This window comes from Taurulus bubalis (assembly GCF_910589615.1).
Source record: "Taurulus bubalis genome assembly, chromosome: 2".
NCBI lineage: Eukaryota > Metazoa > Chordata > Actinopteri > Perciformes > Cottidae > Taurulus > Taurulus bubalis.
The window spans coordinates 9,577,852-9,595,482 of record NC_136590.1 but is presented as its reverse complement, the minus strand read 5'-3'; the positions used below and the strand labels follow the sequence as shown (position 1 = coordinate 9,595,482).

At 40.8% G+C, this 17,631-nt stretch overlaps 2 protein-coding genes across 2 annotated transcripts in view; one reads left to right on the top strand and one right to left on the bottom strand.

Annotated features, from left to right (window-relative positions):
• Positions 1 to 618: 618 nt before the first annotated feature.
• star2 (steroidogenic acute regulatory protein 2) lies at positions 619 to 3,765 on the top strand (the record flags this gene model as incomplete). Its single annotated transcript, XM_079237316.1, has 7 exons — positions 619 to 682; positions 810 to 917; positions 998 to 1,134; positions 1,260 to 1,418; positions 1,698 to 1,882; positions 2,669 to 2,762; positions 3,661 to 3,765. 7 exons carry the CDS (start codon positions 619 to 621, stop codon positions 3,763 to 3,765), a joined length of 852 nt encoding a protein of 283 aa, XP_079093442.1.
• Positions 3,766 to 4,262: 497 nt separating this feature from the next.
• adamts14 (ADAM metallopeptidase with thrombospondin type 1 motif, 14) overlaps positions 4,263 to 17,631 on the bottom strand; it is a gene marked incomplete at its 5' end in the record, with an annotated part of 41,330 nt that continues 27,961 nt past the window's right edge. The window contains 15 exons of the mRNA XM_079233096.1: positions 4,263 to 6,747; positions 6,831 to 6,938; positions 7,502 to 7,631; positions 8,732 to 8,939; positions 9,095 to 9,227; positions 9,524 to 9,689; positions 9,782 to 9,945; positions 11,826 to 11,906; positions 12,840 to 12,963; positions 13,587 to 13,720; positions 13,936 to 14,108; positions 14,796 to 14,944; positions 15,114 to 15,227; positions 15,425 to 15,557; positions 15,749 to 15,892. Coding sequence (XP_079089222.1) covers positions 6,182 to 6,747; positions 6,831 to 6,938; positions 7,502 to 7,631; positions 8,732 to 8,939; positions 9,095 to 9,227; positions 9,524 to 9,689; positions 9,782 to 9,945; positions 11,826 to 11,906; positions 12,840 to 12,963; positions 13,587 to 13,720; positions 13,936 to 14,108; positions 14,796 to 14,944; positions 15,114 to 15,227; positions 15,425 to 15,557; positions 15,749 to 15,892 — 2,527 coding nt within the window. The 3' untranslated portion in view covers positions 4,263 to 6,181. The remainder of the gene's footprint in view (positions 6,748 to 6,830; positions 6,939 to 7,501; positions 7,632 to 8,731; positions 8,940 to 9,094; positions 9,228 to 9,523; positions 9,690 to 9,781; positions 9,946 to 11,825; positions 11,907 to 12,839; positions 12,964 to 13,586; positions 13,721 to 13,935; positions 14,109 to 14,795; positions 14,945 to 15,113; positions 15,228 to 15,424; positions 15,558 to 15,748; positions 15,893 to 17,631) is intronic.

Here is a 17,631-nt window from a genome sequence, read left to right as displayed (position 1 = left end):
TTTTCTTCAAGGAAGCAGATGTTCTTGTGAGAAGAACCCTAGACGCAGCATCCGATTCCTCCTGAACACATGAGTTATCAGCAATAATTTATTTATTAAAGGTTATTGTGGCTCAGAACGTAGAGTGGGTTGTCCATTTATAACATGGTTTGTGTCTGTTTGCATGATCGTGTCCTTGAGCAAGACACTGAAATCCAATTTGCTGCCGATGGCCAGACCAGCGCTTTGCATGCATGGCGCCAATGACGTGCGTGTGAGGGAATGCGTGAATGAAAGGCCATTTGTGGAGCCCTTTCACCGGCAAGAGAGAAAGATAGAAAGTCATTCTGGTTACAGTTCCCACTTAATAATATGTAAATTGACAGTAGAATTGCTTTTATTCAAGTATGTACACATCTCTTAACTTTGGAAACTCTAGTCTTCCACATAGGGATTTAAAATGCACCAAATGCACAAGAATATCCTCTCTGCCTTTGGTCTAAGGCTCTTGTCAAGTGTGGCCTTCGGCACAGGTCCTATCTTCTCTGGCCCTTATCTTACTGAGGCGTCCTTCGGAGGCCATATAAAGACCAGAGACGCTTTGTGTTGCTTGGCTGTCACTGCCAAAGTCAGACAAACATGCTGCCTGCTGTTGTAAAGCTCTGCTGTGGAATTTCCTACCCACATCTGAGGAGTCTAACAGGTAAATTAGTCTCAATAATCTGAGAACGGTTGGTTTTGGTTATTCCTTTTCATGAAAATGTTGCACTCTGGGTAAAAGCACTGAGCTTTTGTTTCTTTTTGCATTATTTAACTGTTCATTCATGCAGGACTTCAACGCACAGCCGTGGCAGTGATAGGCCAGGAGCTCACACACCTGCAACGATGGGGACAGGTCCGACATCTCATCAGAACACATTCTGGATTAAAGCGTCATGGTAAAAATAATAATAATAATTATTATGTTCTGGTTTCAGAGGACAGTTGTTGAAAGATTAGTAAGAATAATCTTTTGCAGAGCCCAAACCCGAAGACATAAGTCCTGTGCCTTTGAAAGAAGACCAGCTGCTCTATGTACAACAAGGCCAAGAAGCAATGGGGAAGGCTCTATGTATGTTAGAGGACACACAAGGATGGCAGTTTGAGATCACAGAGGTATACCATCTGATTTGTTTTTTTAAGCATCCTGACTTGATTGATTAAAGTGTCTTTTATCTTCTTTAAAGTACATTTTCCTCCAACTTTCACCAACCGTTTGCTTGTTTGTTACTCCTTTTCAGAGCGAGGGGGATGTGATCTGCAGCAAGGTGATACCGGGAGCCGGGAAGGTCTTCAGGTTGGAGGCGGTCCTGGACGCCAGCGTGGACGAGCTCTACGACATCCTGTTTGTCAGAGTGGAGGAGATGCACCAGTGGAACCCGAGCATACAGCGTATCAAAGTGAGCCGCTGACCTTTGATAAATGGACATTTTATCATCTGTGAAACTGTAACCTATAAAAAAAACATATTAATACTATTTCAACAGCTTAAGTTTAGAGAAGATATATATGTTTTCAGCGTTTCATTACTATATATTCAGTTATGGTTTATATAAGTCATGCTTATTTGCAGCAAACAATTCGTACATTGCAAGACCGCTCATTGCACCGAATCAAGTCCTGTAGTGCATGTGTTTAGTGTTTTGGAAACTACATTTTTCTATTGGTTTCTCTTGTAGGTTCTTAAGCATGTTGGAGCCGAAACGATTGTCACTCATGAGGTTTCAGCCGAGACAGCGGGAAATCTAATTGGTCAAAGGGATTTCTTGTGTGTCAGACACAGTTGCAAACAAAAGTCGAGAGTTTATCTCGGAGGAGCAGCGATTCAGCTGGAGTCTTTGCCACCTCAGCCAGGCTTTGTGAGGTAGGATCCCATGCTGACTGTTTCATCATGCTTTATAATATATATTTAGCAGCTTCATTAAGCTCTCTCTCTCATAATATGCAGCTTCTGAGTTAAGTTATCTCAGTCTTGCAGCTGGTAAGATGTCAAAAACGTCTTTGACGTAATACTAATACATTCAGTGGAGGGTTTTTGATTTGCTCCAACCTTTTAATGTGTTCTGACAGTCGTTCTCAGTGCTGGCTAAAATCAGTGGCCTTAACCGTCTGCTGTCATATCTCATGTTTGTGAGATAAACATGTTTTAACTATCATGCGGATGTCAGAGAATCTTTAAGAATGTGAAAATAGTAGGATAGAACCAAAGATACAAAATAAAATCAAGTGTTTATATCCTTCAAATTAAAAATAATACTCTGCTGGGTAAATGTTGCAGTTATTCCAACTAAAAAGACTGCAAGTCTACCGCTTTGTGAGGCTGCACAGCGGGACTTTGAGCTAAATGCTGGCTTCAGCTGATAATGACAATGCAACCATAATGATGTCGTCTAATGCTTACCATGTTCACCGCCTTCATTTATTGTATGTGCGTATGATTGTATAACATTTGCAAGTTAGAAGTCATGCTGCTAGCAAAGATGCATATAACATCAGAGCCTAGTAAATGTGAATTTATGTATATAACTTGATAATAACAGAAGTGATTAGTTTGTGGATGTTTTAGGTTTGAAATAATGGACAAGCTCATAATCCATGATAAACCCTGGTTCAATACTAATAATAAGTTATTTACTTTGCATGTTTACAGAGCCGAGGATGGACCAACCTGCATCATCATTCAGGCTCTGGACGAGGATATGGGAAAAAGCCGCTTCACATGGCTTCTTAATATGGACGTTAAGGTAAATTTATATGTAATGCATTTGCCAATCCATAAAGGATAATACAAGATGCATCTGCAGACTATACTATGTAAAACATACATGTATTGCAACTATTGTGTTTTTGTAATACATTTATATTTCACAGATGCACTCCCATTTGTGCAATATTTATTTGATTCATTTTCATATTCATTTCCCATTAAGCTCCGCCAGGCCACTATTTGGTGCACAATGAGAATCCACTTAGTTAGCATGTAGCTGAGTGGATTTTTGATCGATTTTGGTAGATTTTTGGTGGATTTTTTTTTTTGTTCATTGTCAGTCATAGAACCAATCGATGTGCAATGCTGAACTTATAATAACGTAGATATGTATTATTTACCTAGTTTAAAATGGAGAGCCCACATTATGAACTGGAGGTGTGGAGATTGAATGAAGTAGACACAAGCTAGGGGTAGGGTTTCACTGTGGGAAATGTAGGACCCAGCATTTTGGAACTTGACCCTTGCTAGCCCCTAGAAATCTGCTGCTGCTGTCTGTTTTGGCTCCTCCAACTTATGGAGGTGCCATCGGCAGTTTGCTCTTAGTCTCTAACATTGGGTGATAACTAAACGAACAGTTGCTGATGAAGACCATTAGGTGTAGTTGAAAGCTTGGAAAAATGTCAAATGGAGCTTCAGTGAATATCATTTTGTGAAACAATATTTTGATATATTACATAATATATCATTTTGCATTTCCAATTCATTATAACTATTTCATTTGAAGTTCTGTGTTAATATTCTTTAAAAAACAAGGATTATAAAGCCAGAATTGGTATGATTGATGAAAACAATACTGCATATTATTATTACTCACTCATTTGTTCACCAACAATGACAGCAACCAAATTACAATTGTCTCATGTTGTTCTCAGGGCTGGCTGCCAAAGTCCATTGTCAATCAGGCTTTACCCCGAGCACAGCTGGATTTCACCAGACACCTCCGCAGACGCCTCACAGCGAGCGCCACCCCGGGCTAACAGAGTCCAAAAGAGACCCACACTGCAGCTGCACCCTGTCACTACTCAAAGGACAAGACTGGGTGATGAAGGCACGGTGACAGACTGGCTGCTCGGCACGATGCTTTCAGCGAGAGCGGAAACGCTGCCTGGAGGAGACGCTTAGCTCCAGAGCTGGCAGACACCACTGTCAGCAGCCCTTTACCAGCCTGGAAGACGGCAGCTGGTTCATAGGAATTAATGTCACAGAGTGCCACTCAAACCTCAAGATTTCCTGATTAGGAGTCATCGCTTGTCTTTTGATACACGACTAACTGAAGGACAAATGCACAAAATAAATAAAGTCCTTGAATGTGCCTATTTTGCCTGTTTTGAATACCAATGCACGACATAACAGGTGGCTGCTCTCAACTCAAATACCGTAAATATACCTCTAAAGTCAGTCAACCAAGCAAGAAAAAGCAAAGAAATACAAGAATAAATGGAGGAAAGGGAAATAACAAGAATCTCTGTTCTTTCAAACTTGTTTTACTTTGTTCTCCATACCACTTAAAAATTCAATAAATATTAACATTTAAAGCTTTCATTACGTATATACAAGAACTATACAATAAACATAATGATGTTATGAACTGCAATGCAGGAATGATGTGACAGTATGACCAACCACAGTCTGTAGACTTACAGCATCGCCTGCAACATACCTTCCGTTCAATTCCTGGTTGTTAATTTCTTCATCACTTGAAATTTACACTATATACATTATTATCTGAAAAATATATCAGTTACAAAAAGATAACAATGACTTTTTTTTTTTTTTTTTTTAACGTTAGGTGAATGGCGGACAAAAGGCATGCTACAGTGGGGTTGGCCTGTAGACAGTCATGATTTTTTTTGCCTGTGACGATAATCACTGGTACGTTGGTTTTAGGAACAAACAACAAAAAAGAGCACCGGGGACAGAGAAGCTATGAGGCTTCTTGCCAGAAGTGATGTCTACGGAGGCTGGAGTGTGCCACTGGAATAATTATAGACGGAACAGGTGTCTTATTATAATCAATTAGAAAAGCCATTATCAATTAATCACATTTACATTTAAATGATGAGGGATGAGGGAACGACTGCTTGGCGCTGTCCAAAGTGAAAAGAATCAGCTATCAAGACCTTTTGAAATTGTGGCTATTTCGTTGGCAACCTCATGGTGTCTCCAGAAAGTCACTACACCAAGCGGTTAGCCGAGAGTTAGGGACACCGAAAACTGTTGTTTTTACATCTTTGTTCCTATTTAGATTAAACAAACAAAATACAATATGCTATCATTAGCGAGAGTTTTTAAAAACCGTGTAGAGAGCCAGGCTAATTTCTTCTACCTACTTTAAGTCGACAAAGCTAACAACCACCATCATAAATACACAATTATGAGAGCTGTTATTTATTCTATTTTTAGCTTTTTAATGTTTTGCTGGCTGTTTTTAATGTTTTAATGAATGTTCTTACTTGTTTTTCAATCTTGTTTTCTTTTAAATTATGTGATGCTTTTAACGGTTTTATGTGAAGCATTTTTAATTGCATTGTTGTTGAAATGTGCTATGCAGATATAGCCTGTACTTGCATTGCCTGGTTAGAGCTGTCATGTAATGCACTCTGCTGCCACCCTCTGCTGAGCCATGAGTCTCTGTTACTGCTCTGTGGGTTGGACGTTATTTATGTTTTCGGTGCCACAACGTTTACACATCTTGAAATTTGAGCAATAATTTAAATATAAACTGGACAATACATTATGAGAGAAACTGCTTTATTTAAAAATTCTACTAATTCTTGAAACAGAATTAGAAATCAAAATGATTAATCTGCCAATTTACTTTACATTATTTAATTTGTCATTAAAATTAACTAGTTAATAACTTCGCAATATATTAATTAATTGTAATTTAACACCAGCAGGGTCTACAACTGTTCTGGCACACTCTAGTCTCTATAGTTGACACGTGCACCTCCAAAACCATGGCCTTTGACCTCTCCTCGCATGTTCACAATACAAGTTCAATAGTAGTTCTAATGCACTTGAGAAAACAGGATTACACAACTGTACACACATAAAAACATGAATGTAGCAATGCAGTCGTCACATTTTGAACACGCCTTGAAGTCGTTTTAGTTTACAGCACCTGACAACTTTTTTTCTTCTTCTTCCGTTTCATATTTGAAGCACAGAGGGCAGAGCGATGCTGCGCACAGATCACTGGAGTTTGGATGAGGTAACCATCGCTGGTCTGGTCTAAATTCACTGACATGGAAAAAAACAAACAATCTTTGCAAAAAGAGAAAGAAAATATCTGCAGCAAGACTGCGATGCGAGTCCATCAGATGCTGCGAAGAGAAAGCTGATGTATGAGACCGTCTCACTGAGCAGCACGTTCACAACATCGCTCACTGTTCATTGCTGAGCTGACAGGGTTCTGTGACTCGAGTCCCTCTCGGATCCTAAATCGTCCCTTCTTGACCTGGCAGCGACGGGGCCTAAAGTGCTGTTTGGACTGTGCTCTTTAGAGGCACCTCCACTGGAGTCTGCTGTGGGCCGTGGAGTCCCTGGAGGTAGAAGAGGCCCCGGGTCTGGGTCTCCTTTCCCAGCTGTGAGGAGGGACTCGCTGGTGGGACCCTGGGGCAGAGCAGCACCTGTGGGTGGCGAGGCTTCAGCAGCTGCGCTGGTGGTTGTCGCCGGGGCAGTGGAGCGAAGCCGCCTGACGATAGCTTTAGTGGTTTGCGGCATGCTCTGGGTCGTAGCGGGTGGAGGAGCCTTGAGTAATGCAGAGTGAGAAGGAGCGGAGGCGTCAGGTTCAACTGAGGCCAATTGGGTGTTTTGGAGGTCCGGGGCAGGTGTATCGAGGTTTTCTTTCTTGTTGCAAGACTCACAGCAAAGCTTATTGTATCCAGGGATGGAACAATATCGGGCAAGAACCTCCATTTGACAGAAAATGGATTTATCCCCCAGACATGGCTCATCTAGTGATGAGAGAGAAGAGGATATCACCAAGGAGATCGAAAGGAAAATATTTTATTTTATTTTATTTTGTCTGTTGACTTACTTGAAGATATTTTGTGGACAGGGTTTTCAGGAGCCCTTTGGTGGACAGCTTCGTCTTTTGTTGTGGAGTTTTCCATTATTCCAACGGTAAGAGGAGACCCTGGTTGTCCTGGAGTGGAGGATACAAAAATTTCTAAATGAGACAATAAACAGCAGCCACGAAACCCAAGAAAAGCTCTTGACAACCTTTAAGAAAACAGCAGTCTTTGTGGAAACCTGCGGAAGCTTGGTAAGGAACAACCTTGACTATCTTTGTGTTTTTAACCAAAAACACTCTAATTGCTGGCTCTACTATCTTCTAACAGGAAGCAAAATGAAAAAACCTGCAGAAGCTAACATTTATCACAGCGTCCATGAGGTACTCAAAAGCTTCTTTTTCCTTAGAGGAGTTTAAAGACAGAAAGCATAGCCAGAGCAGCTGGTGGCTTCATCAAACTTTAAAAAAGTAGTCAATCACATATTGTTTATGTAGCTGGCATCCCAAGGCAATTATGACCACCCACAAGTTCTTCATCAGAAAAACATCTTTGTTCTAGTTTTTCCGCATCCATAAAAACAAGTACATTACTTGATCAGGCCGAGGCAGATTCTCCAACAGTGCTTCTAAGATGAGAATCAAACTGGTAAATTTATGAATATTGTTTGATAATTAAATGAATATTTTGATCTCACCTGGACAAGAAATTAGTTTGCAAATGAGGACTGTTTCGGGCTTCTCGCCCTCACATTCTCCGATGGTGTTGTCGCTGGCCTTGCAAACCACCTGCCTTTGCTGAATCCCTTCACCACAGGTCACTGAGCACTGCGACACCACCAACACGCACACACACACACACACACACACACACACACACACACACACACACACACACACACACACACACACACACACACACACAAATAACTTAACTTGAGATGAGTGAATGATTCAAGGCACTCTCACATCTCTTGACATCCACATTCAAGACTCTAACACATACAAAAAATGTATCTTGACACATGACCTCACAGTTAATTTGTTCTTGAGCATTACGATTACCATGCCATGTTTACAAAAATATGTCAGCACTGGCAACAACACTATACTGTATGAGCAGAGACCGAATTAGGTCAGTGTAACAATATTACAACAACAACTACAGTTATTTTGTTCGATTCATGGTTATGTCAGTTGTCTTGTTATGCTAGAATGTGCACATACATTCAAATAGAGTGCTCCCATCTTTCTATTTTCATTTAAGCATAATATGGTTCACTACAGTTCCTTAAGTTCCGTTTCCGCCACCATGAAACCTCTCGCTACGCTGGAATGAGCTGACGGTTTATGGGATGGAAGAGAATCCTATATTCTATAGAATTGAATCCAATTCTATATAGAATTAGAATATAAATATATTCCATTCTATATAGAATTTAATCTAATTCTAGTAAATTATCATCATGTAGAGTTAAATATGAACACGGAATAGAGTAAACAATATTCTGAATTATTAACTCTCAGGCAAGAGTAGATTTTACTCTATTTAGACTGGGACCAAATTACACGAGTACTTTTTTTTACTTTGACAAATTGACTGTGTACTAACAAGCTTCAAACGACTAACAACTGATTCACTAAATCTGGTTGCTGCATTAAAACTCATCGCCGAACACTTTGGGCTACTGAGCCTCCGCCCGCTAGACCCGTTCAGTAATTCGTCCATGAGTGCTCCATAAAATGTTAAGGAAATCAAATTCAGCAATAGTGTAAACACTGTTACCATCATGGGTTGTAATACAATACTTAGTACAACTAATGGCTACGTATAAATTAGTTTGTGTGGTCCAACCCGCTTTAATTATATATTGCCGAAATTGGCAATTAGTAAACTTCAGAAGAGCTGATGCAGCTTGCTAACTCACCTGAGACCACGCCCCTGTCCTCCACTGGGCGGGGCATGTGGTGTGGTTACAGGCCCTCCTCGTCTCCGGCCGTTCCGCCGTGCAGTGTTTGCTGTGGACGGGCCTGTTGGTGCCGTTGTGGAGCGCCTGCATGCACTGCACCACCCTGGTCTGGTAGCCGAGCTTCCCGCAGGTCTTACTGCAGGAGCTCCACTCTTCCACCACCCACCTGTCAGCACAGCAGGCTTGTAAAAGGTTTCTTGAGACACAACAATTACCTACATTCTATGTCAGGGTGAACGTATGGAGCTGAAGCCATTATTACGTCTTTTAATGTGAATCTAGCTGTTCAAATATTACTATCATTAGCTTGAGGGCACTTACGTGGGCTGGTTGCACTCTTGGACATTGCATCGTTTGCGGATGGGTTTGGGCTTTTTGCTGGTTTCACAAAAGTTTCGATGTACCAAACGGCTGTCACTCTTCCTCCTGCATCCATATTTAGTGTACTGTATGCCTGACGGATGAAATGTGTACAAATTTAATCTTCCAGGAAGATTATACATACATGAATCAGAATCTGGCATACCAATAACAAACAACATATTCACACTGGAAAATGTCAAATAGCGAATGTTTGGCACCTGGCAAGAATGATTTGAATTATAAAACCCGTCAATTCATTTTCAATGAGAACTCAGTGACACCAGAATACTGTACATTCATTATTGCAGTTTTCTCGGCACACACCAGGTAACGATGTGCAGCTTTATATTGCCTTGTTCTACAAATAGGTAGCGCACACTCACTGACCTCCCCCGCAGGGTTTGGAGCACTGAGACCAGCTCTTCAGCGCCCACTCGTATGTGTCTAGTTCAGCCAGAAGGACATTGTTGTTGGTAATAAGCGGCAACAGGTCCTCATGTATGATATACTTATATGTTAGGCTTATTTTTGCGTCTTCTTCCTGGGGAATAACCTGCAACAAAGTGAAGTGAATTAGAAAAAACAATGAAACTCCGGAAACGGCAAAAGTAGAGAAAATGAAGATCCTGTTCCAGGAACACTCACCAGCACTACAATGCCTTCATGCAGAGGACCAGTTGTTTTCAGGATCTCCTTTGTACCATTGAGAGAATACTCCCACTGTAAGCCATTCTCGATGAAGGTCTTCGTTTCAGCGTCTTCACTTTTTGCATTCAGTATGAAGTTACCAGTAACTTGATTCTTCACAGCTGTCAGTAATGAACACACAACAAAAAAAAAGTTATGCGTGTCTGGTGGGAAAGAATGTGTGCACATCATGTAGTTTTTAGCTTCATTCATTCAAAATCTCAGAAATTGAACAGAAATTCGTGACGAAGGCCTTCCCCCTGCCAAACAACCTCAAAGATTTTCCCTCAAGCGGGGAACATGCCAGTATGTATTTTGAGATGTTTTGCGCTGTGGCTAGCCAACAGTAATTACTCCAAGTTCTGTGTCATTTCTTCTTCCCATGAGCTAATATAATCCAGAGAGGACATGAGAGGAGTAAAGAGGAGAGGAAGGGTTTGGGCTGAATGCCACTGGGTTCCTGACACATCATCATCAGATGTACAGAGAGCTATTCTAAGATGAATAATATGAGTCTGTCACTGCTTCTCATACCTGAAGACATTTTAGAGCTCCGGTCTCATTGCTTATGACGCATTGTTTTGTACTGCAAATTGCATTTACAGATAAAGCCTTAACGTTCTCCCTACTCATCTATATTCAGCTCAAAAGTCATTTTCATTGCAGTGTATCTTAATTCAGAGGGCTAGTTTTTATTTTCATGTCACCACAAATATCACCTGTGATATGCGTTAATTGCTCTGAGATATATAAAAATCTACCGGGAGTAGACCTCTCAGGCAAAAGTGACGAAAAGTGCTGAAAGCCTTCTCACATTTATACTGTTTATTAAATTAAGTAGATGCACTCTAAGACACAGTAATCCACGCTTCAATTCACAGCAACTGCAAAGGTGTCAAATTCAGATGTGCAAACACAGGCGGTGTCAACAGAAACTTAATGCACTGATGTGGATAAAAGGGTGAGTGATTTTGACAACATTTTGACAACATTTCGACCTATAAGCATCCCTCCTAGCTCAACATATTGCATGATAATTATGTATGGCATTCGGTGTAATCTCTTCAAGGAATACACCCAAAATCTATCTTTTGAGTGTCAAATATGCTCTTTAAGATTGAAAGCTGCTCTGATAAACTCCCTCCTGAAAGACAGCAGCAGTTGTAGTCAGCAGTTACAATGGATTTTAACTCTTACACAGAGAACATTTAATCAACTCCAGGCAAGTCACAATACAAACAGTGTTGGTGAGATGTATTCATAGGCCTAACTGACATCTCACATTTTAATCACAATAGAGTAAAAATCAGAGATTAAAGATCTGCTCTCAGGGGCTCCAAAACAAGCAAATAGAAATAGAGCAGCTGCCAACAATGTGTCATTGGGGAAGTGGCGTACTGTCGAAGAAATAAAGACAGAACGTCTTACTTATTAATAAGCAAAGTGGTCAGTGAGTCAGATAGGAGGCGATCAAAGGCGATTTTGGTAAAATATTAAAACTCAAAATGTACTCAGATTATGGCAATTATGGAACCTTGTTTTGTTAAACGAGTCGGCGGTTAAGAGAAAATGTGTTTGTATGAGTGGTTCTTGCATGAGGCTCATAGTTTTTTTCCAATATCATGTTTTGAATCCATTGTATTGGAGTGGTGACATCAATCTTACAGACAAATACTCTTACCTTTATTTTTACCAGGTAAATCCCATTAAGATTACAAAATCTCTTTTCCAAAGAAGCCCTGGTCGAATATCCCCACAGTGAGATACTGTGTCTCGAAACTTCAATAAATGAAGCCAATGCTGTTTATATATTTATGTGATTTGGGGGAAACTGAACCTCATAATGCATTTTTTTGTTGAGCACAAAAGTTGAACTTTGGGCACCTGTGCTCTGGTCTGTACCAGTCAATGAATTTATACATCTGTTCTTACAAGGTCAAAGACGCAGTTGTTCACAAACCAATGATGTCACTGAGCATCAATAGATGGAAGACATACTCACCAATTACATGAGGGGAAGTCTCATTCTCCTCGATAACAATGTGGCGGGCTCCTATTGGGATGTCGAACATTTTCAGCATTCCTAACAAGATAAAGAGACACGGCACAGGTCAGCTGTGAGCAGGAGCTCATTTTGGGCTCTAACAGCAGCCAATTATTTATGAATCGAGACAAAAAGATTTGATCATATGTTTGATGATAGCATGGGATCCCGGCTGAGTGGTCATAGATGAATGGGAAGATGGGTTTAAGGACTTTGGATCAGTAATGTTGATCTTAAAGGGTAACTTCAACTAATATAACTAAATATAACTATATACATTTCTGGAATTAGTCCAGTATTGGGCAAGAGCTCGCTAGACAGCAGCCGCTTAACGGCCTGCAATGTAATCTATTGTTGCAAGCTGGCACCGTCATTTACATCCACTTAATAGTGTTTGTTTTTGCCATGACAGGCTCTGATTGTCATTAGAAGTGTCTGACATTTTGGAAAGAGTCGAGCTCAAGTTGAAGGCAGGTTCTGAAATCTTGCAAGATGACGCGTTGCCGAAGACAACTGAAAACAGGCAGGCAGAGTTTAATGTGTTGGAGTACAGAAAGCTTGGCTTAGTGTTATTTAAAAGATGTTCAGTGTTATGGCTAAATATTTATATTAGTATACTCAGATTGCACAACGAGACTTCTCCTTGAGCGGGACACACTAAAAAACAGAACAAAAGGTCAGCAATCGTTTTATTTCCTAAGGCTTTCTGGCATTTATAATAACCATCCAAGCCTGAATCAGTAGCGAGAACACGCTTTCAGTGAATACAACGTGACATCGACACCACTCACTTGCCCTCGCAGCTTGTTTTGCAGCACTATCCCTCATTACTGGAAGACTTAAAAATGTGTTGCCCCCATTAGTTACTTAGACACATAAACAATGGGGGGAAAAAAAGAATAAATTAAATTATGCCATCTCATACAATGAACCATCTGAAGCAGAGTTGCTGATTACGTAGCTGATCATTACCATTCTTTTTGGGCGTCTTGGTGAGTGTCAGCTTCACGGTGCGACAGTGGGAGTTGTCCCCCTCACACACTCCACATTTGTCCTCTTGTTTGTAGGAGCCAACCTCCTTGTCGCAGCCCACTAGCTGTGAGGGTGTAGAGCAAAGACAGTCAATCAAATCAGTGCAGCACTGCGCCTGACTTTAATGCAGGCTGAGATTACTCCCCTGGGAAAATGATGCCACGGGAAAACGCTGCACGCATGTGGTTCAGAGGTTTATTAATATGATGCATATTGGAAACACACCCAGACATAACAGGAATGTAGCCAAAACAAGGAGCGGCCGGTCTGCAACATTAAAAACAACTTTTTTTTAAGGTGAATACGGATAGAAAATAATGTCTGTGTGTGTTTGTGTTAGAAAGAGTTACGTGTGTATGTCATGAATGCACGCCTCTGCATTCTGCTAAAAAGGGCATTCTTTTAATCATCAAAAGTACACTCTGGTAAAGTAAGACTCTAAGGGACGTTGTCATTTCCTAGCAAAGCTCCTTCTATTATTACACTTTCCTCCTGGGCGGTTTGCTGCGTGATGATGGTGAGCTCTGCCATAAAACGTGCATAGAAATAATTTCAAAGGGCAATTAATTGTATTAAATGTAAAATGTTCATATATTTATAATCTGTTGTTTTGTACTGCCTTTCATTTGTAACTTAATGCATGCCTAGGATTGTGTTTGTGGCTACGTGGTTTTCGTAGAGACGTACCAGACACTCTCCGCGGGCGCACACGCTGAAGGGCTCTGAGTAGCTGCACTGGGTCCCATCGTGCATCACCTGGTTCATGAACACCACCTCTCCAGTTTCCTTCGACTTGCAGCTCAGCTCACATTTTCGGGCCTCTGAAAACCCAAGTACACACACCTTGGTTCATACAAATGTCATCAGAATCTGAGGACGACATCAGCAGGACGCAGAGGAGAGATCACACCCACCTCCTGCATCTAAATATGAGTGAGAGCAGTTGCTTCTGCAAATGTAATCTGTCCCCGTGTTGCTTTGCAAAACAAATCAAAGAATGAGAGAGACAGCTCTGCTTCGCTCTGTACAGACTTACCATCTGGGTGCTCGTACGGTAGCCAGGTGTGCTTGATGTTTTTGTGGTATTTGTTGCTCCTCTGGATGCACTGCTGAGCACGGAAGTCCTCATAAGGGCCAGCACACTCTTCCATGTTGCACATCTGGTAGTCGAAAGCAGAGCCGGGGCAATCTCGACCTCCGTAGGCAGGCCTGATAAATGACAAAGAGCATGATATTCCCAAAGATTGTCCAAATAACAAATAAAATTACTGCAATTATCCTTTCGATCCATTATCTACTCTCCTTACATGCCATATATTTAATAAAAATTGATCCTTCTCCTTGCATATCCTTATGAGACACCTCCCTTTTTACGACGAGGATAGTAGGGGCTGTGCTACTTAATGTATTTGGTTCTTTTGAATTTCATAGGAAGCATAAAACTAGATGAGAAAAACTGACATTTCCGAAAATGAAACTGTATTTTAATTGTACTAGGATAATAAGTCGACTGAACATTGTGTTCTTACAGTCCATCATTAATCAGAATAGTGAAGGTTCTAAAAAAATATGAGGTAAGTATAAAACAAAAAAATGTGCTATGAATGAAGTGAAAATGTCATCACGTGAAACCTAATATAAACAATAACATATTAGCAGAGGTATACATACAGTAGCTCACACTCTTGAACACTTTCAAGTGAAGTTTTTGTGAAAGCAACCTTAATTAAAGTCAGTGCTGAATCAAAGACTCTCCCTGCTCTCCAGCTCTGCATTCACACTGTTACGTCATCTATTGGATGAACACACTGAGAGCGTGATTAAATATTTGGCCACCGAAAGAGTAGATGATTTTGTTTAAGAGTGCTCTCTTTGTCTCGCCGCCACAGCACTCACGGAGGGTTGTCGCACTGTCGGCTGCGGGAGCGAACTCCACCTCCACATGTTCTGGAGCAGGAGCTAAACTTTGACCAGGAGCCCCAACTCCCATCGTGGCCCTGAGGCTGCTGGCTGGATCTCCAGATGCAATGGCCCTTGAAGCACCACTAAAAATAGGACAAAGACAGAAGTAAAGACAGAATGAAAAGGAGGTTAAAAAGGTCCAGACTAATGCCATTTGGAATCATTTCAGGCTTTTGGGTTTTCTTTTTACTTCTTTATTTCAGAGAGCTCCACAACATTATATTGCGAAGCTGATTCAGAGAGATTCCCCACCTTTCCTGGGGCACACTCTGTTCCATCCACCGGAGGACCTTTTTTGGTTTTACAAAAGTACTGGTTGTCGGGGTGACTGCACCACAGTTGCTTGCAAGGGTCATAGGTTCGAAACTAAAAGAAAAAAACAGAAATTTTGAGCTTCAGTTATTATTTTTTGGAAATGTAAACAAATGAATTGAACTGTTTCACACGTTTCACCTTGAGGAAGCAGTAATTCTAAGATTATTACATAGTCATAGAAGTGGGCATTACTTCTTTCCTTAAGGGAATAGTTCATGTTGGGGATTACACAGGTGTGAAGGACTTACAGCGGTGCACATTTTATAGCCAACACCAAAATCAAAGCGGCACTGCTCGTCCATAGAATAATTTATCCCAGGGAGCTCAGGAAGCTTGGGCCACTTGTGTTCAAAGGGATCATCCAGCAGGCAGTCATAGGAGCTGAAGAAAAGATGAGAATAGTAGAGTCATATACTGTATGTGAGATACTTGAATGTCCCAGATAAGGAGATAGTTGGACAACAAAACATATAATCAATAACATATTGAGCTGCTACACACAGAAGCTCTGCAGCCCACAACCAATATGTGGAGAACATTACAAGTGATGAAGTGGAATAAACAGAACGTACTGGATGTAACGATTGAGCTCCTGCTTGCTGCAACGTGACCAGTGATAGCGGTGGAAAGCTGCTTGGACCAGTGGTGCCATGATGCTGCCCATACTGGTCTCATCTGCACAACGATTCCCCTGGCCGTCATGCTCCATGCCAAGCCTGATGTGGCAAAAGTATGTTTATTGAGCAGGAGGAGAGAGAAATATAGGAGAAATAAAGGCCGAGAGACAAACTCAATACTTATTGAGTACCGCTCGAAATGTGTGAATGAAGTGCCGTCTGTCAAGTATTAAAAGTCAGATATGTTCCCATCTGAAACCATCATTTTGTTTCGTCTTTTATTTAGAGAAGGTTTTTCAGCTGCAACAATAAACGAGGCTGCAACGAGAAGTTTGTTATTCTTTGCTGAATGAAAAATAACTAAAAGCGCCACAGTTAAAATAAATCCACACTGGACGAGATGTTTTCTTCTACAAAACTACCTTTTGAAAACCCACCTATTTTTAGGCCTCTGCACGAAAATTGCATACCCAAACTAATAAAGGTATATCTTTGCAACCACTAGGGCTATTTGAATAATTTTGGTGTTATAAAAAAAGAGTATAATGTGAGTTGTGTGTTCAGATGTGTAAATATCAGTATATATGTTACTAGTTATGAGTAAATGAAGCACTAAATTATACAGTTTTTATGAAAATATCTGTCATAAACCCCATATGGGCTCCACAGTTTTCAACGGGTGCTCGATGTAATGATTCTTTACAAAGAGCAGCAGGGCTCTTTTGGTGCTACTGGTTGTCTCTCTGAACTCTCTATTACAGCTATGTTGGTTGAATCACTCTAAAAACATTGGCACGTCTGTACACATTATATATCAATAGCCATTGACACAGTGGCAATGTCTCATGGGAGCAGCGCTTGTTAAATGCCAACAGAATAATTTACACATTTTCTTGTGAATTTCTAGGAAATGATTGTGTTTAAATCGTACTGGCCATGACAGCGGTAGGTAATTATGTAGGGGACCAAAGACCCTAGGAACATGCTTCAGCTGTCCACAGACACTGATCAAAACAATCCCCAATGAGAAAACCCACTGAACTGAGGAAGCTGGTGGAGCAGGAGCGATGATGTCTTGTATTTGCAATGACAATCAACTGAAATGCCACGAGGGGGGTCATGAAATAACACCCTGCAATATGTCATGATTTATTCCAGTGGGATTTGATCACATATGAATTCTTAAAGTTCGATTTAAAGAGCAATTCAAGTCCATGGCACAGATATTTGTATGGATGTGAACCTTGGCTTAAATGTGTCTAAACATCTATTGAGACCCTCTAGATGGCTGGTGTGGAGGTTTTGCTTGGAGGGAGGACCTCCACACCAAACCAGAGCTGTCTATTAGAGGCAGTGTCTTATTCAGTATCGGCTTTAGTACGGAAAAACAGGTCATGTTCTTAAGATGAAGACTGGCTTGGTGAAATGTATCAACACATGGTGACATGTGATAAAAAGTAAGAGGAACATATTCCTATTTAAGTCCAGAACTTGTGTAAGATGAAGCTGTGGCCAATTATAGGGCCGTGGTTTTAAATTGGTTAATTTGCATGTAGGTGAACAGCTGCTGCAGCTGCTTCTTGATGTAAAGGAAAAGACAAAACAAAGCAATTACCAGATTTTCACATTTTTCATATTCTCGTCTCACTGCCAGCATGTGACTAGAGCAATTAAAAGCAGAAAGGTGCATAATGATGATGAGACATGATTCTCACACAGCATTTCAGTCTTTTCCTTTGCCAACTGAGAATATTTTAGCATTTTGAGGTAAATCATTTGACTCCCAACTGATGGGAGACGTAATCAAAGAAAGTACTTTTTCCAGTCTGTTTTGATAT